We start from the raw sequence: 24,532 nt of genomic DNA, 5'->3' as shown, positions 1-24,532 counted from the left end.
GGCTCATGTGGGGCAGCCTAGAGAAGGTTCCATGACAGAGCTTGTGGTCCTGACATTGAGTCCAGTGTTACAGAGAGCTCTACTGAAGAGTAGCCTGACCCTGACCCGGGTTGAGGAGAAATGGGACACACGAAGGACAGGTTCACCCGATAACACAACTGTAATTCTGGAAGCTCACAGCACTGTCCTTATAAAAATGCAAAGCAGGTCCAAAAGAAATTAATGTGATATTTGAAAGGTCAGAGTGTGCCTGAACATTGATTTTAAGATGCTTTATCAATTAGAGACCAGAGGTTTTTCCTGATGATATTTATTTCATAAATGTAATTATTTTTCTAAAACATATTAAAATAGAAAACATGTTCTTTTGATCAATTATACAAAGAAAATACCAATATAGTAATAAAAATACTGAAAATATATGAAAAGCACCAGAATATTAGAGAAATTACACTGGCAACAATTCTAGGAATATATTTTTTTTTTTGCAATTGTACAATAAAGTGCTATTAAATCCAGTCAAAATTAGTGGCAAGATATAAAAACAGTTATGGTATTATTATGAAATTTGAGGCTAGGTTTAACCGCAACTGCATTTTTAGGCTACTTTCAGATCAAGCTAATGATAGTTTATTAATGTTTTCGTGGAAAGTCTATTAATTTCCATTCTCAAGTGAAAACAATCTAAATCTCGGTGTTGATCCTTGGTAATTTGCTCATGAATAGCCAATGACAAGATAAAAAGATAAAATTATCATCAGAGTCCTTAGAGTAATAATCGTACAAAGTGTGATGAAATAAGAGACAGAAGAAAATCGAATGTAAATATGTGATTAGTTAAGACAAGACCAAAAGTTTAGAAGCCTTTGATTTTATGGTTAGTTTTCAGTCATCTTGCATAATCACACTGAATAGACACACAAACATTGACAAGATAGGTTCTTCAATTGAACCTGCCAGACATCGGGTAAGAACAACTTAGTGAGTTAATGTCATTTTCACTGGAAACATTAAAGGGACACTGTTAGGACAGCACGCTTCCAATTCTGACCAGGGAGTTCCTCATGTCTTTGCTGAGGAACAGAAAACATACACAGATACTTTGGGGTTAGAAGCTAGGCAGGCCGGGGATGTGACACAGAAGGGGACACCACTGTGCACACACACACAGAGATACTATGGCCAGTACTTAGGGTGTACTGAAGTCACTTTCACGTCTGGAGTTGGCAAACTGCAACAGAAAAACCCAAATTAAGACAAAGCATCAGACCAGTGTCCTTTTAAGGTTTTATTTCTAGGCCATTTTTGAGGGGACTCTATCGTATCATGCTTTACAACTCAGCTCTGGAATCCTCCGCTTCTCCAGATGAAAGCTGCCCACACCACACTTTAGAAGAGAACATTCTCCAAGCATGGCTCCATCAAAACTCAACATTTATTTAACAGGCAGACTCTTTTTTTCTTTCATAGCAAGTAGATTTTACAAGTGAACCAACACGGACTGAAACTGGCTGCATGAATGAGAAAACCAACTAATTTCCTCCACCTCTGCAGTCCTGCGAGCTGTACCCTCTCAGGGATTACCCCTGGGATTACCGTGACAAGGGCAGAGGAGCCAGCAAGCCCATCAGCCCCACTCTGGAGGTGATCCAAGTGGACCAGGATTCTACTTTTCACTCAGAAATGGACACTTGACACTTGAGTTTCAATTTTTTCCCCCTCAACGCTTCTAGGTCCTCTAGTCTTTGTCAAGTTTCCTTCTTGTGGCTGATTCTACCAAGGAACTGAAATGTAAATGAACTTGGTTTGCCTCTCAAAAACTAACTTTTCAAAGAAATTTTAACTTGCTTAGAAAAGAGGGTGTAGGTGGTTCAGGGTTGGGAGTAGGCCTTTCTAACAACTGAAGCAAACGGGTCAGTGTCCAGCCACCGTAAGCAATGTGACACCGAGTAAAAAAGACTGGGAAGTGTGACCGAAAGGACTTTTCTTCTCCATGCCGCCGACAGAATGCAAGGAAAACCCAACCCGACTTAGTTTCCCAAATTCTACCTAAACGTGAGTGTTCATTAAAAAGTCCGAGATTAATAAAAGGCAGACTTTAAGTTAAGGAAGACAGATAAGAAACAAAGGCTACAGGTGGTTTGGCATTAAATAGTTTTACATACCCGAAGAATATTGACTAGCATCTGGAAGTAATTCTCAAAATTACAAAGTCATGTTTACAGAAATTACTCTGTATAAGTATGGTTTTTTTCAATATACATGTTCTATATACATAGTATAGAAAAGCTAGTAAGTCGGCTCAGCTATAATGATTTTGTCATTTAAAAAAAAGCAGATGACATTTATTGGCTGCGACAAAGCTTGTACGTACACTTTTGAGTTCAGCTAATGTATATATATAACAAAACTTTAGAAGTCTTCAAATCAAAGGGAAAAAATAAATTATATCTAATGTATTAATTTACACACGGCTGTGCCTTGACTGGGCTGCCTCTAGCTGTAGTCTCTCCTAACAAATGTCTCCAGTGTTTCCTTATTCGAACAGACTTTATTTTGAAGATACGTATTTGTCCCCCTCTAAGTGTTGCACATTTCCTTTCAGGAAGCACAGATGTGCGACACTTTCAGTAGCATGAAGTTCTGGGTCTTTTTCCAGCTAATGATCGAGAGAGCCATGTTTCCTACTTGAGTGCCACTTCTTTAACTGTACAACAAATAGAAGAAAGAGATGACGAAAGCAAGCAAGAGCATTGTTAAGGAAAGCAGCAGCTGCTGGAACCAGATACAACGCTGAACTTGGTCTTCAAGCTTCCTATTGCTTTCTAGTAAACGATTGAGCTACGGAGGGAAAAAAGGATGAGAGATTGGTATCAGTAAAACAGCACATGAATCATGGGCATGACAAACAGGAATATTAGAAATCCAAACATTTACAGGATGGGGTCCATCTGTTCTAAGCAGCTGGGAGCTGGAAACGCAACGAGGGGTTACATTTGTTTGGTGAACAGCTGTGTGCCTGCTTACTCTTGTTTGGGAAAGGTCGGCTTTTCCAGTGGAGAAGGAGCAAAGCAAGTCCTTTTCTGGAGGCTCTGAAACCAGCTACGCAGAAAAAGAGCCCCTCCATCTTTTTCAAGTTGAAATGGTACCCCTCTTGTGAGCTCCGATTCTTTGGCGCCCCCCAAGGCACCATACACCTTGTCCAAATTAAAATGGCCAGTGCTTTTCAAAAGTTAATGCATCTCCAAAAGGAACTCACCACTTACGATTTCGGATTTGGCTTCCTGTAATGTCTATGCCAAAGATCTTCCTTATATCGGTGGGGAAAAAGTGGATTTCTAACACTGGTTAGCATTACCAACTCTGTTGTAGTTAGGGAGAAAGAACACTTACCTGTAGATAAAGATCTTCACTGGTTTTATCGGACATGGCAAGGGCACTGTCTTTCAATGTCAGAGTGGTTGGTTTACTGCTCTCGACAATATGGCATCTTAACCTATGAAAATCCAAAGGACACAGAACTTATTAAAATTTTTAATGAAAATTTTTTTTATTAAAGTAAACTATAATGTGAGAAAAGTCAAACACAGAAGTTGATGGAACCGAGATGAAAGTACTCCTGCTTCTGCCCCAGATACACGTCTAGCGGACCTACCTCAGAAGGGGAGCCTGACTAGCCGCCCCCAAATACGCTTCCCTGACTTAAGGATTATCTGGGGCTGCTTATTGTTTAAGAAACAGCAGGCCGGAGAACGTTTTGAAAACCTTTTGTCAGGGTCCTTGACCTCAATAAGGGAAGGAAATGTCCCCCTGTAAGGTGTCTTCCTCTCCATGCCAGGACGAGGGGATGACTGAGATCTCTAAGAACTCTTCATGGAGAAGGGACCAATTAACATGCCAAGCACCTTACCCTTGCTGACCGTGGTCTTCCTGACGGCGCCCCGTAACGCACTCCCTTAGCCCCAACCCCTTGTCTTGAGCTGCAGATGGTAGTTAACGTGGTGTCTTGGGCCACTTTGGGGATTTTTCCTGTATTCCTAGGTCTCTCCCATATATACAGGAGGTACACCTGGTATTAAACTTCTGCTTTTCTATTAATCTTTTGTTACAGGGGGTGGGGGCCTCAGCCAAGAACCGAGCACGGGAGACGAAACACTCTTTTTCCTCTCCTCTATTTTGGCAGCCTATGCTGGGAGCTGCTGGGACACCGTACTCGCCTGGGAGCCTACAGATGGGAGCCTGGAAAACTGGCAGAGGCCGGCGAAGGTAAGAATTCTTACCTAAGCCCGCTTTCCTGGATCTACTCTCTGGTGCCAGGTCGAGAGAGAAGGGTCAAAATTTGACCTTGTCCCTTCCTTTCCAAATTTAGATGAGCAGAAGAAAATAGGTCAAATGAGGTCTTCCTTTCGTCTTGCTCTGGGTCTTGAGAGCTTGGCTTTGGGAACAGCGAGAATATTCTTTTTGGTCTCTGTCAGCTGGAGGGTGCATATGTACACAGGTGTGTGGCCGCGAGCAGAACAGGCCGGGGATCTGAGGCACTAAGGGACAGGCAGCATCCTCTCCGTCCGGCTGTGCCAGCTCTCAGGGCAGTTTGTCCTTAGGGGCCCCAGTCCGTGAGGGGCCTTTGTCCTCTCAGCTTTTGTGGTCACTAGGTCTGGAAAAGTCCAATCCAGTAAGTCCTTCCCTGATGGTGCAGATAAGAGGGTCTCAGGCCTCTCACATTCTTGTGGAAAACTGGAGATTAGCATCTTCACTGGACCATTCTTACCACTTGGGGCAAGGGAGGTCTTTGCTTTCTTATGCTAACTCCGGGGGTCCTGTGACGTCGGCATCTTTGGCAGCTTTGGCACCATCTCTGGAGATGCCTCTTGTGTCTGTGGTTAAACCACAGAATGGCCTATTGGCTTGAGTCACGAGAGAGATTAATAGAAGAGCCTACTTGTCAATGCCACATGATGGATCTTTTGAGTTCGAAGAGCTTCTCAAAACACTCTGAGAGAGCCCTCACCCTCAACAGCGGTCTTAGTGCTATCTCTGGAAAGACTAAGTTGAAAGGAGAATATGAAGGCGTCTGGCCACTAGCCTGAGGGCCTCCCTTAGAGGACATCATGAAGTTCTTTTCACCTCCATGTTCAGAAGATCGGTACCAAACATAGAGAAGAGGTACACGGATGAGTGGCCCCTCACTCACCACTCAGAGGGACCGCGACTGGCCGCGAAGGGTTGTTCTTCCCACCCATGATTGTACTGTAGTTGTCAGACAAGCCAATTAGCTCCCCTGTGGAAGACTGTCCTCACTGACAACATGAGCAGAATTTCTCCTAGGCCCTCCTACAAATGTTCAGGAAATAGACTGGCTGAAGGCCCATGTTTGGGAGCTGTTAGAAGCAATAGGACAGGTTCCCTCCCCTCTTAAAGGCCTTTGTGGAATACTTTTAAAAAGTTTATATCAAGTATTCCACAAAGGCCTTTAAGGGGGGGAAAAAAACCTTTTTAAATGCAACACTGAAGCCATTCAAAGTCCATCTAACCTTACCAATGCTGCAACCTCCCCCAGTCCTCTCAAAATACCTGTAGGTACTGTAAAAGCTCAGGATGTTGGAAACAGAACTGTCCTGTGCTTAAGAAAAAGAAGGAACACAAACAAATTACTTTAGACATCTGATGATAGGCAAATAGATATCCCCGGAATTCCTAGAAAAAAAAAATCCTGGGCACTTACTCTGTGCCTTTGAGGGACAGATTTTCTACCCTATCTTCCCTAGGACCTGACTGCTACCTCTCTTAAATACAGATGTTAGGGAAGGGATTTTCACTGGAAGGAGAAAAGGGAGTTAATTTGGTATTTTGGCAAATGAAAAAACAAAAAAAGCTTTTAGTCACCTGAGCGAGTAAACGGATTCCAACTGCCAGAAACACAATCTAAACCTAAATGTTCTTTTATATAAATTAGTGGGTTTTATGTTATTGTGCCTGATTAATGGCTAAAATTTTAGAGCTATAGCTAAAAGGTCTCTGTCTGCATGTTTGTGTGTGTCTACATATGTATGTTATAGTCGTGTAATATTTTTCCAACGCGGGATGGTATTGCAAAAACGAATTTGTAAAAGTGCTCTTTGACTGGCTTAAAGGAAAATAAGCATTTATCAAATTAAGTATTCCTAAACCTCTTAGAAATATAGAAACTAACCTAAGTGTCTTTCAAGTTCATGTGATATAGATTAATCCTAGGTAAAATAAAAGCTAAGTTTCTTGGTTTAATTAAAATAGGCATGTCTTCAAAGTTATCAGTATTAGATGTAATGTAGACAGGCAACTTTTTTTCTTCTGGCGTTTACCTGCTCTAAAAGGTTCATGTTATGTCAGTTACGTAACTTGCCAGCATGAAAAACAGCCTGGGATGCTGGCTGAACAATGTTTCACGAAGCTAGCGTGAGTATTCAAGCATAATTGTTGGAAGCAAGTGATTTAGACATAAGCTGGTAAAAGTTTTTAGGTGAAGTCTACTTAAAAACAGGTTCTCCAATCTGCTTGGTAACTCGAAACTTCAGTTTTGCTAAGTTAAACGGGAAATTCATGGACTGACTAGATCGTTTCCAAGTAAGATGAAATACTGAAACATTAATTACTGAACATTGGTTTATCTACTTTTGGCTTCTTACTACAGAGGAACTACAAATACTGAGTCAGTTAGTAAACATATCTTGTGCCACACTGAAAAACGGTACTATGGGGAAGGATATGCTTCTAGAAATTACATATTCATAGATTTACCAATCTACAGAATGCTGGTGTTAACAGATCACAATTGCTTACCACTTAGTTGTAACTAGAAACGATGGGTTCTAAGGGTTAAGAATTCTAATTCATGTATGTAATTACTAGAAATAATAGAAACAACTAACTCCATGTGCGGCGAAAATAGAATGTGTTTTTGGCCGAGGAAAGGTATGAAATACGGACATGTATTTTCGTTAAGTGGAATGAAAGTAATTTTATCCTACATCAAAGCTGGTTATTTCAGAATAGGGAAGATAATAAAGGACAAACTAAATGCATATAGGCAGTTGGAAAGAAAGAAAATTTTACTTTGTGTAGTTGAGCTGGCTAAAACGGAATGAATTTGTTATAAAGGTTATACAAATAAGCTTCCGTATCAGTAGTGTACTTATGTAAAACTAAAAATTAATTTCATCTGCTAAAAGGACAACCTTTTCTTCGACTATCAGTCAGCTACTGATAAGAGATTGCAAAAGGCTTTTCTTGGTAGCTTTTAAGTAATCTGCCTAGAAAGCAAAGATGGGGCGTTTTACGAGAATAATTTCCTGTGCTCAACGTTATCTTCATCAATAGCTCAGCTCTTTGAATCTTTAGAAGACGATTTCCCCATGTTTTACTCACAACTCTGCAACTTTCTGTATTTGCCTTTGATATTTTATCGTCACTATGGTTAAATGGACAATTAAGTATTATTTCATGATGATGATCCCATTTAGTCAATTGTCTAAAACCTTCTGATGTTTTTGACAACCCCCAGCTCAAATTCTAAATGAAGACTTTTCTGACCTTGATCTATCTCTGAAATTTTTCCAAAGGCCACTGGAACACGTACAAAGATTTGTTCTCTCTTCTTATAAGAAGAGATATAAAACTCATTAGACTTATTTGCTGTGTTAAATTACATGGGTAGCACTGTCAGATAAGTGATACTACATACCTTCTTCAGATTATATTTGTATAGATATATTATTATCGTAAGTGTTCCAGAAATTGTATAAAATTCCTAGAAATCGGATATATCCTGGAATAACGTTATGGTTTGTAACTCCAGTTAGTATCTACACTGCTGTATGTCACAGAAATAAACAAATTTCCTTGTCAGAAGCATTACAATGAACTCTCATCAGAGCTGTAACAATGGCCATTTTTAAGCCTTTTTGTCACTTAGAGAAGCTATGGTTTGACTCCGATCCTTTTGCGAATGTGCTTCATGTTCAGAGATTCATGGAAAGGACTCTGACAAGTACTCCAGAGAACAGGTTTCTAATAACTTTCAGATCATAAAACTGAACTGGGCAAGAACTTCCAGAACTAATAAAAAAGGAGGATTCAAACAGACCAGGAATGAATAACATGCAGTTGAATGAACTGATGACTGTACTTTTTTTTTTACTGATGGTTCTTTAATGTTTGGTTTTTTTCCAGATTTAAGCTATCTATGTTTTTTCTTTTCTCCTAAGCTATCTATGATTGACCGCAATTTCGTAAACTATACATTTATGAGCAGAACTGAAACTTCCTCCAGAATTCAGAAACTTCGTATTCTTTCATGGAAACAGAGTTGTTTTGTTTTGTTTTGTTTTTGCATAAGCACCTGTTCTTGTTGTATTAGAACACAACTGGAAGCATGGTTGTATTACCAAGGCTTTGACTGTAATGTCATATTTGAAAATAATACGCATAAAACCAAGTATGACCAGCCAACTTTAAGGAACTAAGGTTGACTTTATGGAACCAATAAAGCCCCTTGGAAAGGAAAAATGGACCCGCAACCTTGCTTATAGGATTTTGGACAGCCTTACCAGGTGAGTAAGGTAGGTCTCTTACCTCGGCCGGCTCAGGGTCTTCGAGAAGACAGGAAGACAGTAAGGTAATAACCTTACCCTTGCTTACTGAGCTTTTCCTGATAACCTCTCCTAACTGGCTCCCCCGTCCCCTGCCACTTTTCTTTTGTCTTTTGCTGGAGATGGTATTTAAGGTGGGAAGAGACAAAATTATTTTCCCTTCCCTACCTCTTCTGCTTCTTAATGTATGTATAATAACACAAGCAATTATAGATACCGCTCCATAACTCAGGGCCATTTTTTTAATGTGTTCCGTAGACTTCATCCCATTTTACTACTTGAAGGAAACCACCCTTTCTAGATGGGAGTCGGTGCTGTATCTGGGCCTTCAGTACCAAACCACCGAGGCTCCCTCTGTGAGATAAGTGACCCTCTCCTGACTTACAGAAAACCAAACCAGGAGGAATGGATTAAAAAAAAAAAAAAAACCAAGCCCGCTTCTGAGGGACGGTCTGATAAGAACTTCAAAGTAATATCTGTCTTTTATACCAGTGTTACTTACTTATTCCTTCCATTTGTTTTCATAGCCATGACTTTGAGAAAAAAGAACTCTTGGTAAGAAGTAGACCCTGTTACGATATGGACATGTAGATTAACTATTCCATCCAAAAACAAGTCAAGCCCACCACGAGCCTTAATGTGTATCTGTGTTCCTTCCTTTTTCTGGACTAAAACTGATCCCTACCTTGGCTTGAGTGAAACTCCCGAGAAAGCTGAAGGGACAGGACCTGTCATTGACAGACCTGCGCCAAACAGACCCTTTGTCAACACCACGTTCTTCCTTCCGCCAAGAAGCCAAACCTCCAGGATCGTCTCCTCGCATTGATTTCTTGAGACTCTAGCTCCTGCCAACTGAAAATGCTCCCTCTGCTGTCAGTGATGACCTCTGTGAGGTCACCAATGGCCACTGCTCACACCTCATCCTTCTTGGCAGGATGGCAGTACTTACTAGCACTGGTCTCTTCCTTTTTTGTCCAACATGCTTTCCTAGACTTGGAGGACACAGCTCACCTACTGGTTTCCCTCCTGAGTCCCTGCTTGACCGTCTTCCTCTGGCCACCAACTATACCTCCAGGCTGGGGCAACTGAAATGAAACTGGTCTTCCCAGGCCCACGCCTGTCCTCCTCCAGTTTGTGAACAAGCCTGCAGTGATCCTGACAAAGGTGAATCGGGTCCGGCTGCCGCTCTCCCGTGGGTCTCACCATGGCGACCGAGCTCCTCCTCTGGGCCCTGCCTGCCTCTCCAGCTTTCTTCTTACCCTGGATCCTTTCACCTGTGTGTGCCAGCTGCATCTGTATTTTTAAAATTCCTTTTGAAAATTTCACTCGGCCACGACCATTACAAGGTTTCCCAGCTTCTCATTTATCAAGGAGGACAAAGAACTACCTACCTCCTAGGGTCATTTGAATGACGGAGTGAATAAATCAGAGTAAAGCACTTAGAACGGCGCAGGCTGGCAGCACGAGCTATGCGTGTTAACTCAATATCACACTTTCACCTGTGTCTGCCTAGAGTCTGTTTTCAACACGGCCCCCAGAATAAGCCCTTAAAAAAAGAAAAAGCCAAATCACTTCCTGACTCTGCTTAGCACCGACTGATAGATTTTCCTCTCAAAATCAGACGTCCTCACTCTGGTTACCTACTGCTTCTTTGACCTCATCTCCACACTGTCTCTCCCAGCCCCCCTTACTAGATTCAAGCTACATTTACCTCCTTGCTGGAACTTACACAGGCCAAGCACATTCCTGTTTCAGTTGTGGTTCCTTCTACATGGAAAGCACTTTTTCCGTTATTGATGTGGCTTACTCTCTCGTACCCTTCAGGTCCTACAAAAACCACCCACCATCGAGAATCCTCTATCAAGGCTCTATTGACATTTTGAGCCAGATCCTTGTCTTGGGGGATGTTTAGCAGCGTCTCTGGTCTCTAACTGCTGGATGCCACAGTCCCCCAGTGCCCAACTGTGATAATGAACAGCATTCCCAAACACTGAAGAGTGGCCCCCTGGGAGGCAGAACGGTATACTCCAAAATAAAACCACCTCACAGGCTTTTCCTCCTAATGTATTGAAGGAATTTTTCCATCGCATGACATACGGATTTACCACACTCTTTTGAATAGCTACAGATTCAAGTGCATTTTCCTGTTACTTTACTGGGGGTCATTAGGTTCGTTCTTTCCCATTTTTCACTAGTACAAACAATGCTGCAACACACACATTCTAGTACCCAAGACAAGTGTGCCTACAAAGGAACTGCTGGGACAGAGCGATCTATGTTTGTAATTCTGACATATCCAGATTCTTGGACTGGCCTGGAAGCAAGTCTATTAGCGAGCTCCTGGAGAAACTGCACTCACCTTCACCTGGGCACCCCAGAGCTCTGTAGAGCTTGAGGTCACCCCAGAAGCCTAAATGTCTGCCAAATGTGAGAAGAAAGAGACCCCTGCCTTGTCCATGCAGGCAGTTCTCTCTCTCTGATTCTTCCCATCACATTTGAGAGTCTGTGAGTGAAAAGCATACCTATGCTCCATCACTTTGTTTCTGGGAACTTCTTTCCAGAACTGAGTCAATTCTGCTGGGCCCGTGCCGGATGACTGTTCCATTTCTGCAGCCATTATCAGAAAACGGTCTTGGGCAGAGACTGTTAAACCTGCATTCCAAAAGGATAACTTACTATATAACTTATTATATAAACAAGAACGTTTACAAAGGGTTGGACACAGGGTTTAAGGCATTATATTCTTGAACACAATGGAAAAATAGTATGGAAGTACCTTAAAGAAAATATTTTTCTAGAAAGGGGGACTTTCTAAAAAATTCAATTTAAACTGGCATCAGTTTCAATAAACAACTTTAGGGGCACGGGGGGGGTCAGTTGGATAAGCATCTGCCATTGGCTCAGGTCACGATCTCAGGGTTCTGGGATCCAGTCCTCACTGGGCTCCCTGTTTCTCCCTCTCTCTACCTGCTGCTCCCCCTGCTTATGCTTGCTCTGTCAGAGAAATAAAATATTTACAAAAATTTTAACGAGACCCATGGACCCATCTCATTTTACACATGAGAAAATAGATGCCTAGAGTGCAATGAGGTGACTTGTTGACAGCTGATTTCTAGATTCTAGTCTGGCTCTACTAATCCCCCTGGCCCAGGTACCCCCCCCCCCGCACACCCTCTGAGGCCATCAGGCCACCACTCACCCCCGTGGGGAGACACAACTATATCAACTGATGCACCAGGGTCACAGCTGCTGTTGCTCGGCTTGACTCTGTATTTTTCTGGAGCAGTTGTTCTCACCTGTTTGTAATTACAATTATATTTACAATTACGCATTTATAATTACAATTATACTAGTCCTATAGTAACTAGTAACATAAGAAAAGTGCTTCTTGGGGATAAATGGCTTAAAAATGAGATGGAAAAAGTTAACAGTTAATAATAAAAGTCTACAAAACAACCACGGTGGTTAGGCATAGAATGTATCTTTCCCCATCAACAGGAAAACAGTATCTCAATCTAGTCTCACTTAGCCTTCCTTTTAAATTTAAAAAAAAAAAATCTATGAAATATCTTGTGTCTGGTGATTTCTTAACTTTAATGCAAATTAAAAATTTAAAAAACCTGTGGATGAGGACATGTTTTAATAGCATTCATACATTAAAACACATTAGATATTCAAAGAACATCCAGAACATCTTAGTGGTTAAATTAAAAAGATTTAAGGAAATAACACTTACATTATGAGGCAGTGGTAAACTCAATCATTGGGTTAGTATCTAGTATAAAGTACATTCCAAACTATATCACACTCGGGGGAAAATGCACTTTTGATTTTAGAGTTTTATTTTTCACCGTTAATATGAATTATCTATATAATGAGTGATTTTCCTTGGCTTTTTATTTACCACAAACATTAAGGCCTGGAATTAATTTGGACATTAGCCTATTACGGCTCATTAAAGATTGAGATACAGATCCAGGGGAAAACTGTAGATAAGCTATGCCATGTGGTTAAAACTAGAAGGCAGTATAACATGCCTAAAAATGTCATTAAAACACTGTGCAAATTAAAAAATTCTCAATTGTTCAATTAAACTGTCTGAAATCACTTCCCAGATCAGATTTCCACATAGAATTTATATCCTTCTGATATTTACCTTAAAAGCCACGATGTTTTTTGTTACATTTGTCAACACTATTAAAGTTTTCTTCTCTCCAGATTCTGTACTTCCAAAATACAGTTCTTCTGCTGGGCTAGGTGGTGACAAAAATACAAGACATTTGTATTATTCAGAACAAACGACAATCTAATCATTAGCTGGAAGGAAAGTATTTGGTTAATATTTGCTGCTCATTGGTATAAAGAGATTTCATCAAGAAAGAAAAGATTACAAAGCAACTACCTGATCTAGTTTGTGTTTTAATCTTACTAATTGATTGCATGCTATTTAAAAGTCCTATGGTTTCCCCCAAGAATCAAAAGCAAACTAGGAAAAGGAAAGGAGAGAGAATTAGGAATATTCTAAATTAGCCTATAATCAGCACCATCTTAAGGTGCATTTAAACTCTTCCGAAGGTTACAGATAATCAAAACAAAGAAGAAACTGCTGCTGCAACTTTAATTATAAAGAGATTAGATGGGGGCATAATTTTCTACTCCAATAGAGAAAAGCGTAACTTAAAACGGAAGATCATTAGAGATGTATTTAAGTCACAGAACAATTCCTTATGTAATTACTTAATAAAAACAGCTTTTTCTAAGTATTATGGAATACGAAAAACACAAAAATAAAATTTGGGATGGGAAGTAATGGTTAAGCAGTAAAATCAGTGAACCTCAAAATGCAAATTTTACTATTACTGGCCCTGGTAGTACTCACGACCTAAAAGAAAAACTAAAAGACTGAAGCAAAGTTTGTGTAGTTTAATTACATTAGTCGAACTATATATCAGGTGCCTCCAAACAATGGGCAGAACTGTTTTTTTGTTTTAGATAAAAAGGTGAATTCTTTAGACTGGCCTTCACTTCAAACTGTGTATTTAAGTAGATTTGTTTTATATCAGGAATGTCTACATATATCAGAGCCATTCATCTGGAGGACACACATTTTTAAAGATGTGTTTTCTGAGGAGGGCTTTGCCCAACTCTGGACAAGACAAATTAGCATGCTGGCTTCCTTCCTTTTAGAACCCAATCGGAAATAGACCACAGAAAAGAGAAGAAGGTCACGAATCTCAAAACCGCTCTCAGTAACCAGCTCAAAAGTCTTGAGACAAAGTGGGGAGACAGATGTTGGTGGAGGTCGGTCCATGTGCCGGTGCAGGAGAAGTGCTGTGACCTGCAGCCCTACTCTGGCTCTACTCTGGCTTTCTCCCTAGGCAGCTCTTCCAGCCAACCCTTCACACTGGTAAGCTGAGACCTATGGTTTTGACAGGCTTCCAATGGAAAAACAGTGTGTAATTCCTCAACCAGGAAAGGGAAAAACGGAAAACAAATTTCACAGGGGGGAAACTGGCAAAGAAAAACCATGACCAGCAGAATATGCATACGTTGTCCCCCTCCTCGTCACTCCCCATAAACACACATAGATGGTAGAGATAAATCCAAATATAACAGTAATCAAAAATGTGTAAACAAACCAGATTTCGCAATTAGAATTTTAGGTTTTTAAAAAGTCTAGCTGTACTGTTTGTAAGAGTCATACTTAAAACACAGAGATTTCAAGTAATGGATGGGAAATGATACATTAGATCATCACTAAGAAAAGTTGGTTATAGCAGTATTAACACAAAGCCATACAGATTTACCAATGAAAAGAATCAGTAGTGAGAAAGAGATCTTTACATAATGGTTGATTACAAACAACCCTGAATCTTAGATTGAGTAACCCAGAAACAAAAATAGAGATGTACTGAAATCTGGCTTTGGTAAAACACCTATTTTCCTAGTTCAGCTTTAGCTTTTAGAAGATCAAACTGATAAAGGGTTAGTTCAATGCCATTTCTGGCATCCTTGAACCTATGCAAGCCAAAGAGTACCAGTAAAATGAGAAAAAATATGTGTCATTCAGATTAACCATTAATATATGAATATTCATTTTTATTACCTGGTGTGAAATGAGGGCCCTTTAAACACATTTAATAGAATAAATAACAAAAAGGTAGCTACAATATCTACGATGACTGGAAACCAAGGTGAGTCTCTGGATAACTTTTAATTTTGTATTTCCACAGTTCGAAAAACAGTACAGGAGTTTTCTTAATTTTGCAATTCCTTCAAGATAATCAAGACAGGTTATAAAAGCATAGCTAATAAAATCAACTATGATTACCTGATGTGTAATAAAGGCCCTTTAAACACACTCAATGGTTTTTTGAAAGCTTTCATTTTGGAATCAACCTTTTCATTTTCTTCTGCTTTGGAAGTATGTTCAGTTAGGTTAATCTAAAGTCCAAAAAAAAAAAAAATGAAGAACGAAAAGATTAAAAAATTTAGTTTCATCCTGATAGCCAGGAAGTTCATTAGCTCAAAAAGTTAACATTATGGTGATTCAATCCAAATTACAATCTTTAACATAAGTTTAGTATACCTGAATTATGTATTTACCATATATTAACATGACCATGAACATGTATTTGAAAGCATAGTTAAATAAGTCGCCACAGAAAATATAACATGGTCTTTCCCTTTACAGTCTTTGAGTTGGCTCTAAGTTGTAACATATTTATCCCTCTTACCAAGCCCCTGACGAATGAAAAAGATAACTAAGTGCCCTTTCAAAACCGAAACAGAGGAAATAGAAGGTTTTAAACTGATTTCTAGTCCAGCGAGGGGTACTGAGGAGGACACCTATCACAATGAGCACTGGGTGTTAGACGCCAGCAATGAATCATGGAACACTACATCAAAAACTAAGTACTGGATGGTGACTAATAGAGTAAAAAAAATAATGAATTACTTTGACTTTATCTAAGATAAATCAAAAATATTTTCAATAAAACAGGTCCTTCAAAGTACATTTTGTCAATTTTTATACAAATGCAAGAAATCAGCCTTTTTTTAAAAAAAGATTTTATGTATTTGACAGAGACAGAGAGAGAGACAGTGAGAGAGGCAACGCAAGCAGGGGAAGCGGGAGAGGGAGAAGCAGACTTCCTGCTGGGATCATGACCCAAACTAAAGGCAGACGCTTCATGACTGAGCCACCCAGGCGCCCCTGAAAGCAGCCTTTTGAACCACCAAAGTGACACTGCTGGTTAGCTAGTACCATCCTTCCTCTTTTTCACAAAGATGAGGAGGGACAGCAAGTTAAATGAATTACTCACAATCATGTACCTAACTAGTTCCAGAGTGGTGGACAGGCCGCAGGTTTTGAAACCACGGTGGTGTTAGAATTACCTTTTTTAGAAGAGTTGTTTGTTCTTCATTAGAAACTGTTTCCAAGGTTTCTTTGCCATCACTTTCTAGGTCTTCTTTACTTGAAGCTTCATCCTCACTGGCAATAGGCCCGTTTTCACACAATGGTGTCTGGAAGTCGTCATCCACTAGCGGGGGATAGCTATACTTGAAAGGATCCTAAGGGAAAGGAATTTTATAACAGCCTGCTAAGAGGTGGGCAGAGAAAGAATTCTCTAAGTAAAATTAAAATCCATTCTCCTGGCCAAAAAAAAAAAAAAACCCACCAGAAAAGAAAACCAGACTTAATTAGTGAAATTTTTAAAAAAGGAAGCATTTCCCAACACAAAGGGAAAGAGCAGTTAAGTGGTGTGGACAAGTGGCTAGCCATCTGTGAAAGCATCGAGCTGGATCTTTAGCTCATTCTTCGCAAGAGAAGATTTTCAGATGGATTAGAATCTTGGAAGTGTGTATTTTTTTAAGGTTTATTTATTTATCTTTAGTAATCTCTACCCTCAACATGGGGCTCAAGCCCATGACCTAGAGATCAAGAGTAGCACACTCATCCGCTGGAACTAGCCAGGCACTCCAAAAGTGTGTATTTTTTAAAACCCATGTAAGCTTTAGAAACAAAAACAAACAAACAAAAAAACCTCCAGAACAGCACAAAGGCTTAAAAAACAGAAAACAAAACACAAAACCTAAGTAACGAAGACTTTTCTAATCATAGCACAAAACCTAGCAGGCTTTGATAAAAATGAAGCACGCTAAAATGAAACATCTCTGAATTGCAAAAAGTAAAACCCAGCAATCAACCAGCCACCCACAACCCTCTGCCAAGAAAACCCCCTAAAAAGCCAAGTTTGTTTCTTTAAAGCCACAACTGGGGAAATTATGTACCACATGTATCAGAAACAAGACAGCTTTTGTTAATACATACAAATCAAGGAGAAAAGAGTCAGAACAGAACAAAAAATAAATGATAGAGTTCACAGAAAAAGAACAGACTACGCTTTTCAATCAGAAAAAATGCTCGACACCACTTACAATAACAGAAATGTAAAGCCACAATATTTTGCACTCAAGACTGGGAAAGATTACAAAAATGAGAGTATGTGATGTTGGCACGGAAGTCGTTCAAGCATTGCCACACACTATTGGGAAGTGAGCACAATCTTTTTAGAGGGGAAACTGGCCACAGATAACAAAATTTAAAGTACGAATACCCATTGACCTGATGATTTTACCTCCAGGAGTTCGTCTTCTACTTACACTGCTGTACCCATGTACCAAGGGTTATTTACAAGGCTAGTCACTGCAGCACCATTAATAATGGCAAGGTTAGCAAACAACTACCAGTCCCTTAAAAGAGAACTGATTAAAATATAGTATGTTCCATCCGCGTAATGGAATAGTCTGTAGTGGTTTAAAGAATGAGACCCCTAAGAATCAGTATGGTATAACCTGACAAATGATGTGGGGAAACCAGTAAAACAACTTACATGAAAAAACAAAATGGACAGAGCATCTCCAGGAGAGAAAACCTGGGAAGCAGTGAATGACTGCCTTTGGAGAGTGGCAGTGGGGAGTAAGGTGGGGAGGGAGACATGCTTTTCACTACACCGTTGTAATTTTCAGTCTTTTGGTACTGTTTGCTTTTAAAAAATGCTGTCTATGTATTACTTTGGGGAAAAATTAGTCCTAAAAAACTACACCATTAATGACAGAGAAGGGAGATATTTTCTACCTCTAAAAATATTTTTTGCTAGATGCCATTAATTTTAAGGTACAACAATTCTGTGGGCAAATTATTAAAAACAAATCAGTCAACTAGCTCATTTAAAGGTAGTACCTGAAATGAACCATACTGTGTTCTGCTATTAAAATGTAAAATACAAAACCTCAAAATAGGAAAGTTGCAAATTTCAAAGTAAAAATATTGGTTCAAGTTTTTTCTAATCAAAGAAGACAAAAGGACATACCAAAACTTTCTATCTTGCTAGTCACTTGATTCTGGTTGAATACAATTATACCAGGTAAGACGGTATATGTAGTAGATTGTAAAAATCAAACAATTGAAATATTATCAATCAAGTTAACCCAAAGCACACCAAATCCACAGGCTTTCATAGTTTAGAAGAAAAATCATTATCACCGTATGTTTCACTGTTATGTAATATTAAAAATTTAACACAGACCTACTTATTCCTGGTCTCTTATTTGTAAGTAGCAAAACCATTTAAAAAAATTTATATAAGATCGTTTAAATTAAAAAGACTGTTCAACAGTAAACAAATGGAAGCAAACTAAAGGCACATGAAAAAAATTCAGTAACTCATGGTTACCAATTAAATAATTTATGGTTCATCTCTAGATACAGGAATACTATGTCACCATAAAGAAGAGTAAAACAGTTTGTCATACTGATCTGGAATGATCTCTAAGACATGCTGTAAAGAAAAAAGGAGGATGCACAATGGTGTAAAAATACACTACTTGTTTATATATATTAATATATATTATAATATATATATAATATATTATATATATATTGCATATCTCCAATGCAGGATATATGTATTACATATATCCTGCATTGCTTACATGGGCGATATAGATTCATGGAAATAAATATAAGACATGGAACTGGGCAGAGAAACAGAGTGATTGGGATAGCAGTAGAAAGCCTTTCTACGGAATATTGTTTCTGAATATTTGTACTGAATACCAAATATTTTTCAGTTTAGAACCATGTAAATACAGAACGTACTCAAAATGAAAACTGAACAACTTGAAAACTTATATAAAAATGTCTATATTGGTGTTATTTTGGAGTATCTATGATCTTTCTCTGGATGTTAGGATACTGCTTTTTCTTTTTCCTTAAGGAAAGAATGCGCCAATGGCAGCCTAAAGCGCCATGATGCAGTCTTATTTTAGAAACACGTTTCAAGGATGATACTTACAGTCCCACCCATGTGGGGAGGCAGGTACTCCACACTGACATAGTCCTGGATGTCACTTTTACTGGTAAACTTCAACAAACTCACTGCTTCCGGACCAAGCCAGGATTTCACAATTTTGAAAGCAGCTAAAGAAAAAAGTCACTTCATTAAATTCATTCTCTTTCTCAATCTACTGCATGTGCTAATGTAGGTCTTCTGGAATTAGTTTGCGCAAAACTCTGTTAATATGTATCTTTCCGTGGTATGATAATTAACATTCACTAATCCCTGTAGGCATTTACATTGCGACTGTTTTGGGTTTCAAGTGCTCCAGGAAGATCCAGGAAGATGAAATTACCTTGATGTGCATCAAGAAACTTATCAAGGTTCTGGCCTCTGTGCAAATCTGTCAATGATCCCCACTACTAAGATTCCCAGACATGGAATCAAATAGCACTGTGGTTTGAGGAATAACTGCACAATAGAATGGAAAGAGTAATTTTTCCTTATACTCCTGATCAACCCCCAACCTGAAAAACCTTCCCAAATGGGAAGTCAACAAGAGAAGGAAGTAGCCCTCCTCATGGGTTTGAGCTAAACTCAGATTTCATCCTAACCCTAAACTTCTCAGTCTTTCTCCCAAGCCCTGTAGCTTATATAACGGTGAGGATCTTATTTCTGGAATCTACAAGAATACACCACTATCAAACACAGCTGTTTAGTAATAACAATCTTGTTCTTTCATGCTATTGTAATTTATACTTAATTTCTTTAAACCTTGTTTCCATTCTGACATTCTGAACACATTTTAAAGAAATTAAAAGAATCCTGCATTAATTTGCAAAAGCATCAATGAAAAAAACGAGGAAATAAAACAGTATGATAAAAATTATATAGTGGTTCAGAAAACTGCATTTTTACTTTGGCTAATTATGCTTAAATTTTACATAAGATTTACATTTTCATTAATTTCAATTTTAAAAGTCTGTGCGTTGACATGTTGGAAGCTATGCTACTTGAATTAACCAAAGTGCTAAATCAAATTTTTTATAACAGCTTTGTTGAGATATAATTTACATATCATAAAACTCACCCTTTTAAAGTATGCCCATCAAAGGTTTTTAGTATATTCAGAGGGTTGTATAACCATCACCACGATCTAATTTTGGAACATGTTTCTAACACCAAAAGGAAGTCCCTGCCTATCAGCAAACTCTCCTTATCCTCCCTACTCCATTCCCTGGCAACCACTAATCTACTTTCTGGATTTGCCTATTTTGGATATTCCACATAAATGCCATCATACCACTTGTGGGGCCTTTTTACGGGCTTTGTTCACCCAGCATGCTTTCACGGGTCATCGATGATGTTGCATGTATCGGTATTTAATTCCTTTTTATGGCTGAATAATTTTCCCTTTTATGGATCTACAACGTTTGTTTATCCATTCATCAGCTGAGAAACATTTCAGCAGTTTCCACTTTTTACTGTTATGGCTGATACTGCTATGAACATCTGTGTACAAGTTTTTATGTAGACATATCTGTTCAATTCTCTTGGGAATATACTTACAAATGGAATTGCTGGATTATAAAGTAATTCTAACTTTTTGAGGATTTTTGAGGAACTGCCAAACTCCTTTCCAGAGTGGCTGCACCATTTTACATTCTCACCAGTAACGTATAAGGATTCCAATTTCTCCATATCCTCAACACCTGTTACTGACTTTTTGATTACAGTCACCCTCGTTGGTATGAAGTAATATCTCATTTGGTTTTCACTTGTAGTTCTCTAATAACTAATGATGTTGAGCATCTTTTTATGTGTTTATTGTCCATTTGCATATCGGGTTTGGAAAAATGTCTATTCTATCTTTTGCCCCTTTTAATTGGGCCATTTGTCTTTTTATTGTTGTGCTGTAAAAGCTACTTATATATTCTAGATGTAAGTCCCCTATCAGATGCAGGATTTGTAAATATTTTATTCCATTCTGAGGGCTGTATTTTCACCTTTGTCCTTTGGAGTACAAAATTTTAAATTTAATGAAGTCCAGTCTATCTGTTCTTTTGTTGCTTGTGCTTTTTTGGTGTCATATCAAGAAACCACTGCCTAATCCGAGGCCACAAATACTTACTCCTGTGGTTTCTTCTGAGTTTTATAATTCTAACCCTTACGTTCAGGTCTCTGATCCACATCGAGCTTCTTTTTGCATATGAAGGGAGGCAGAGATCTAACTTCATTCTTTTGAATATGGATATTCAATTATTCCAGTATCACTCATTAAAGAGACTATTCTTTCTCAAGAGATCTTGGAAGACCAGTGGCAGAGTAGAAGACCCCTAAGGCTTGCCTCGTCCCACAAATACAACTAGATAACTATCAAATCATCCTAAAATGCCCCAGAAACCTCTCTGAAGACTGGTAGAACAAACTCCACAAGTAAAGGTAGAGAAGAAGCCACACTGAAGAAGGTAGGCAATACAGAGACTTGGCTTGGGAAAGAAACAGATTATGGCTGCCACAGTGGGGATGGAGCCTTGGTCATGGAGAAGGGCAAGAGACAGACTAGCACACAGGGACGCGTGCGGGGACAACAAAACCCCCCTAGCAACTGGCTTGGAAAGTGAGAGGGTCTGAATTTCTCGAGTTCTTGCAATCAGTAGGACTTAAAGCCTAGAGTTTAATTTTTTTTTAAGATTTTACTTATTTATTTGACAGAGGAAGACACTGCAAGAGAGGGAGCACAAGCAGGGGGAGTGGGTGAGGGAGAAGCAGGCTTCCCACAGAGCAGAGAGCCTGATCTGGGGCTCAATCCCAGAACCCTGGGATCATGACCTGAGCCAAAGGCAGATGCTTAATGACTGTGCCGTGCAGGTGCCCCAAAGCCTAGAGTTTTAAATGTCAGTGTGCTTGGCTCTGGGAGAGCTCAGAGGACACTGGGGCTGCTCTTGGGGAGAAGGAAGGACCAACAGCCCACTGATACACAGTGTAGAAACAGAGATCTCAAGAACGCCCGGGGCACACAGTATGGAGGTTATTTGCTCACCTTGGGAGCAAGTCCCAGACAGGCAGCATTCATGGAGAGACCCCTCAGGTAACAAAGAAACTGGCTGATACTATTTCACTTGCCCACCCCTCAGCATAAGCCCAGGGCCACCTGCAGGAACCAGCATAGCAGGGATACCTGCTACCTAACTTGCTTACACCCAAGCTCTTCCACACCCATACGCTCTAGAAGAAAGGCCCTTCCCAGTCACAGCTGCCTTAGCCCCAGGTCTGCAGGCTCCCACCCCGAGAAGACTGGCCCAAACCCTTGCCAACACTGCATCTCCTGACCCAGGAGTTTTGTGAGGCCTCAGATCCTGTGGCAGCACCAACAGGTCTCACTTCACAAACAGACCAGAGCACGACTAGTTACAATGGGCTACTTAAGGCCAGGCACCAAACACGGCCCATAGCAGGCAAAAAGAGCCTCTGCAGATGACTGGCCTGAAGGGTAAAGTGGGCAGGACACAAGAGCGGAGCCCACACAGCACAAACTGGAGACACTCCCAGAAGTGCCAGACCCTGGGGAACAGGAGATACTATACAGCAGGCCACTGCAGGACCTCTTCTTCACAAAGCCATTACCCTCAAGAACAGGAGATAAAGCTGCCTCTCCTAACATACAGAAATGGGCATAGAGGACGTGGAAAAAAGGAGACAGAGGAATTTGCCCCAAATGAAGGACTAGGACAAGGCCCCGGCCAGAGATCTAAGTGAAACAGATACAAGTAACATGTCCAGTGGAGAATTTATTTTTATTTAATTATTTTTATTTTTAAAAAAGATTTATTTATTTTAGAGAGACAGTGTGAGCAAGGGTAGGAGCAGAGGGAGGGAGGGGGAGGGAGAGAGAGAGAGAATCCTAGCAGACTCCACGCCAAGCGTGGAACCCAACAAGGGGCTTGATCCCATGACCTTGAGGCCACAATCCAAGCAGAAACCAAGAGTCAGATGCTCAACTGACTGAGCCATCCAGGCGCCCCCGATGGAGAATTTAAAGCAATGATCACAAGGATACTCACTGGACTTAAGAAAAGAGTGGAAGGCATCCATGAGACCATTAACACAGAGATAAGGAATAACAAAGCAGAGACAAAGGGCTCAATAAACAAAATGAGAAACACACTTGACAGAATGAACAACAGGCTGAAAGAAGCAAAGAAATGAATTAGTGACCTCGGACAGAAATGGAAAATAATCAAGATGAACAAAAGAGAGAAAAAAGAACTATGCAAAATAAGAACAGATTTAGGGAACTCAGTGGCTCTATCAAACGTAGTAACATTCATATTACAGGAGTCCCAGAAGAAGAATAAAGAGGAAAAGGGGCAGAGAATTTATTTGAAGAAATAGTGGCTGAAAACTTCCCTAATCTGGGGAGGAAAAAGATACCCAGATTCAGGTGGCACAGAGAACCCCTAACAAAATTAACAAAAGCAGATCCACATCAAGATATATTGTAGGGGTGCCTGGGTGGCTCTATCAGTTAAGCAGTCAACTCTCAGTTTTGGCTCAGGTCATGATCTCAGGGTCATAAGACTAAGCCCCACATCAGACTCTGCACTTTGCAGAGGTGCTTGTCCCTCTCCCCCACTCTCAAATAAATAAAATCTTTAAGAAAAGATATATTTTTAATTAAGATGGCAAAATATGGTGATTAAAGAAAAAATATAAAAAGCAGCAAGACAAAAGAAGACAGTTACATACAAAGGGAACCCCATAACGCTATCAGTGGATGTTTTAGCAGAAACTTTATAAGCCAGAAATGAATGGTATGATATATTCAAAATGCAAAATGGGAATAACCTGAAGGCAAGAATACTCTATCCAGCAAGGCTATCATTCAGAATAGAAGGAGAAATAAAGAGCTTCCCAGACAAAAACTAAAGGAGTCAAGACTACTAATAACCCAGCCCTGGGAGAAATATTAAAGGGGATCCTAAGTGGAAAGGAGAGACCAAAAGTGATAGTAAAAGGTAGGAAACAGTGAAGCAGTAAAAATGAGTATTTCTGTAAGAAATCAGTCAAGGAATGCACAAAATAAAAGGATGTAAAATATGACACCCTACACTTAAAATGAGGGGATAAAGGAACAAAGAATGGGTTCAAACTTAAAAGACCATCAACTTAATACAGACTGCTACATGCAGAAAATGTTATTTACATACAAACATAATGGTAACCACAAATCAAAAACCACTAATGCAAAAGAATAAAGACAAAGAAATCCAAGTATATCACTAAAGAAAATCAACAAACCATGAAAGACAAAAAAAGGATTAGAGAAAATCTTCAGAAGCAACCACAAAACAAGTAATAAAATGGCAATAAATACATATGTATCAGTAATTACTCTTATTAAATGGACTAAATGTTCCAATCTAAAGACAAAGGGTGACAGAATGAGTAAAAAGCAAGACCCATGCATATGCTGCCTATAAGAGACTCATTTTAGATCTAAAGACACCTGCAGATTGAAAGTGAGGTGATGCAGAAATATTTATCATGCAAATGGTTGTCAAA

At 39.5% G+C, this 24,532-nt stretch overlaps 1 protein-coding gene and 1 long non-coding RNA gene across 3 annotated transcripts in view; one reads left to right on the top strand and one right to left on the bottom strand.

The window, feature by feature from the left end:
* Nucleotides 1–357: 357 nt before the first annotated feature.
* The window catches only part of MOSPD2 (motile sperm domain containing 2), a 60,933-nt gene continuing 36,758 nt past the window's right edge, over nt 358–24,532 (bottom strand). Inside the window, exons 8-15 of one of the 2 annotated variants that reach the window (XM_032330664.1) lie at nt 18,986–19,110; nt 16,023–16,199; nt 14,956–15,068; nt 12,781–12,877; nt 11,824–11,920; nt 11,147–11,276; nt 3,394–3,496; nt 358–1,231 (exon numbers count right to left, since the gene is read on the bottom strand). In XM_032330664.1, the coding sequence (XP_032186555.1) occupies nt 1,190–1,231; nt 3,394–3,496; nt 11,147–11,276; nt 11,824–11,920; nt 12,781–12,877; nt 14,956–15,068; nt 16,023–16,199; nt 18,986–19,110 (884 nt within the window). In that variant the 3' untranslated portion in view covers nt 358–1,189. Of the gene's footprint in view, nt 1,232–1,347; nt 2,842–3,393; nt 3,497–11,146; nt 11,277–11,823; nt 11,921–12,780; nt 12,878–14,955; nt 15,069–16,022; nt 16,200–18,985; nt 19,111–24,532 lie in introns of those variants that run through there. The other variant, XM_032330663.1, reaches the window with a different exon arrangement.
* Nucleotides 6,805–10,828, top strand: LOC116582859. The gene is made up of 3 exons (XR_004282536.1): nt 6,805–6,948; nt 8,393–8,585; nt 8,883–10,828. It is a non-coding gene; the product is annotated as an uncharacterized LOC116582859 (long non-coding RNA).

This window comes from Mustela erminea, chromosome X (genome assembly GCF_009829155.1).
Source record: "Mustela erminea isolate mMusErm1 chromosome X, mMusErm1.Pri, whole genome shotgun sequence".
In the NCBI taxonomy this organism is placed as follows: Eukaryota; Metazoa; Chordata; class Mammalia; order Carnivora; family Mustelidae; genus Mustela; species Mustela erminea.
Note: the sequence above shows the minus strand (reverse complement) of the source record. Positions and strands in the feature narration are given on the sequence as shown.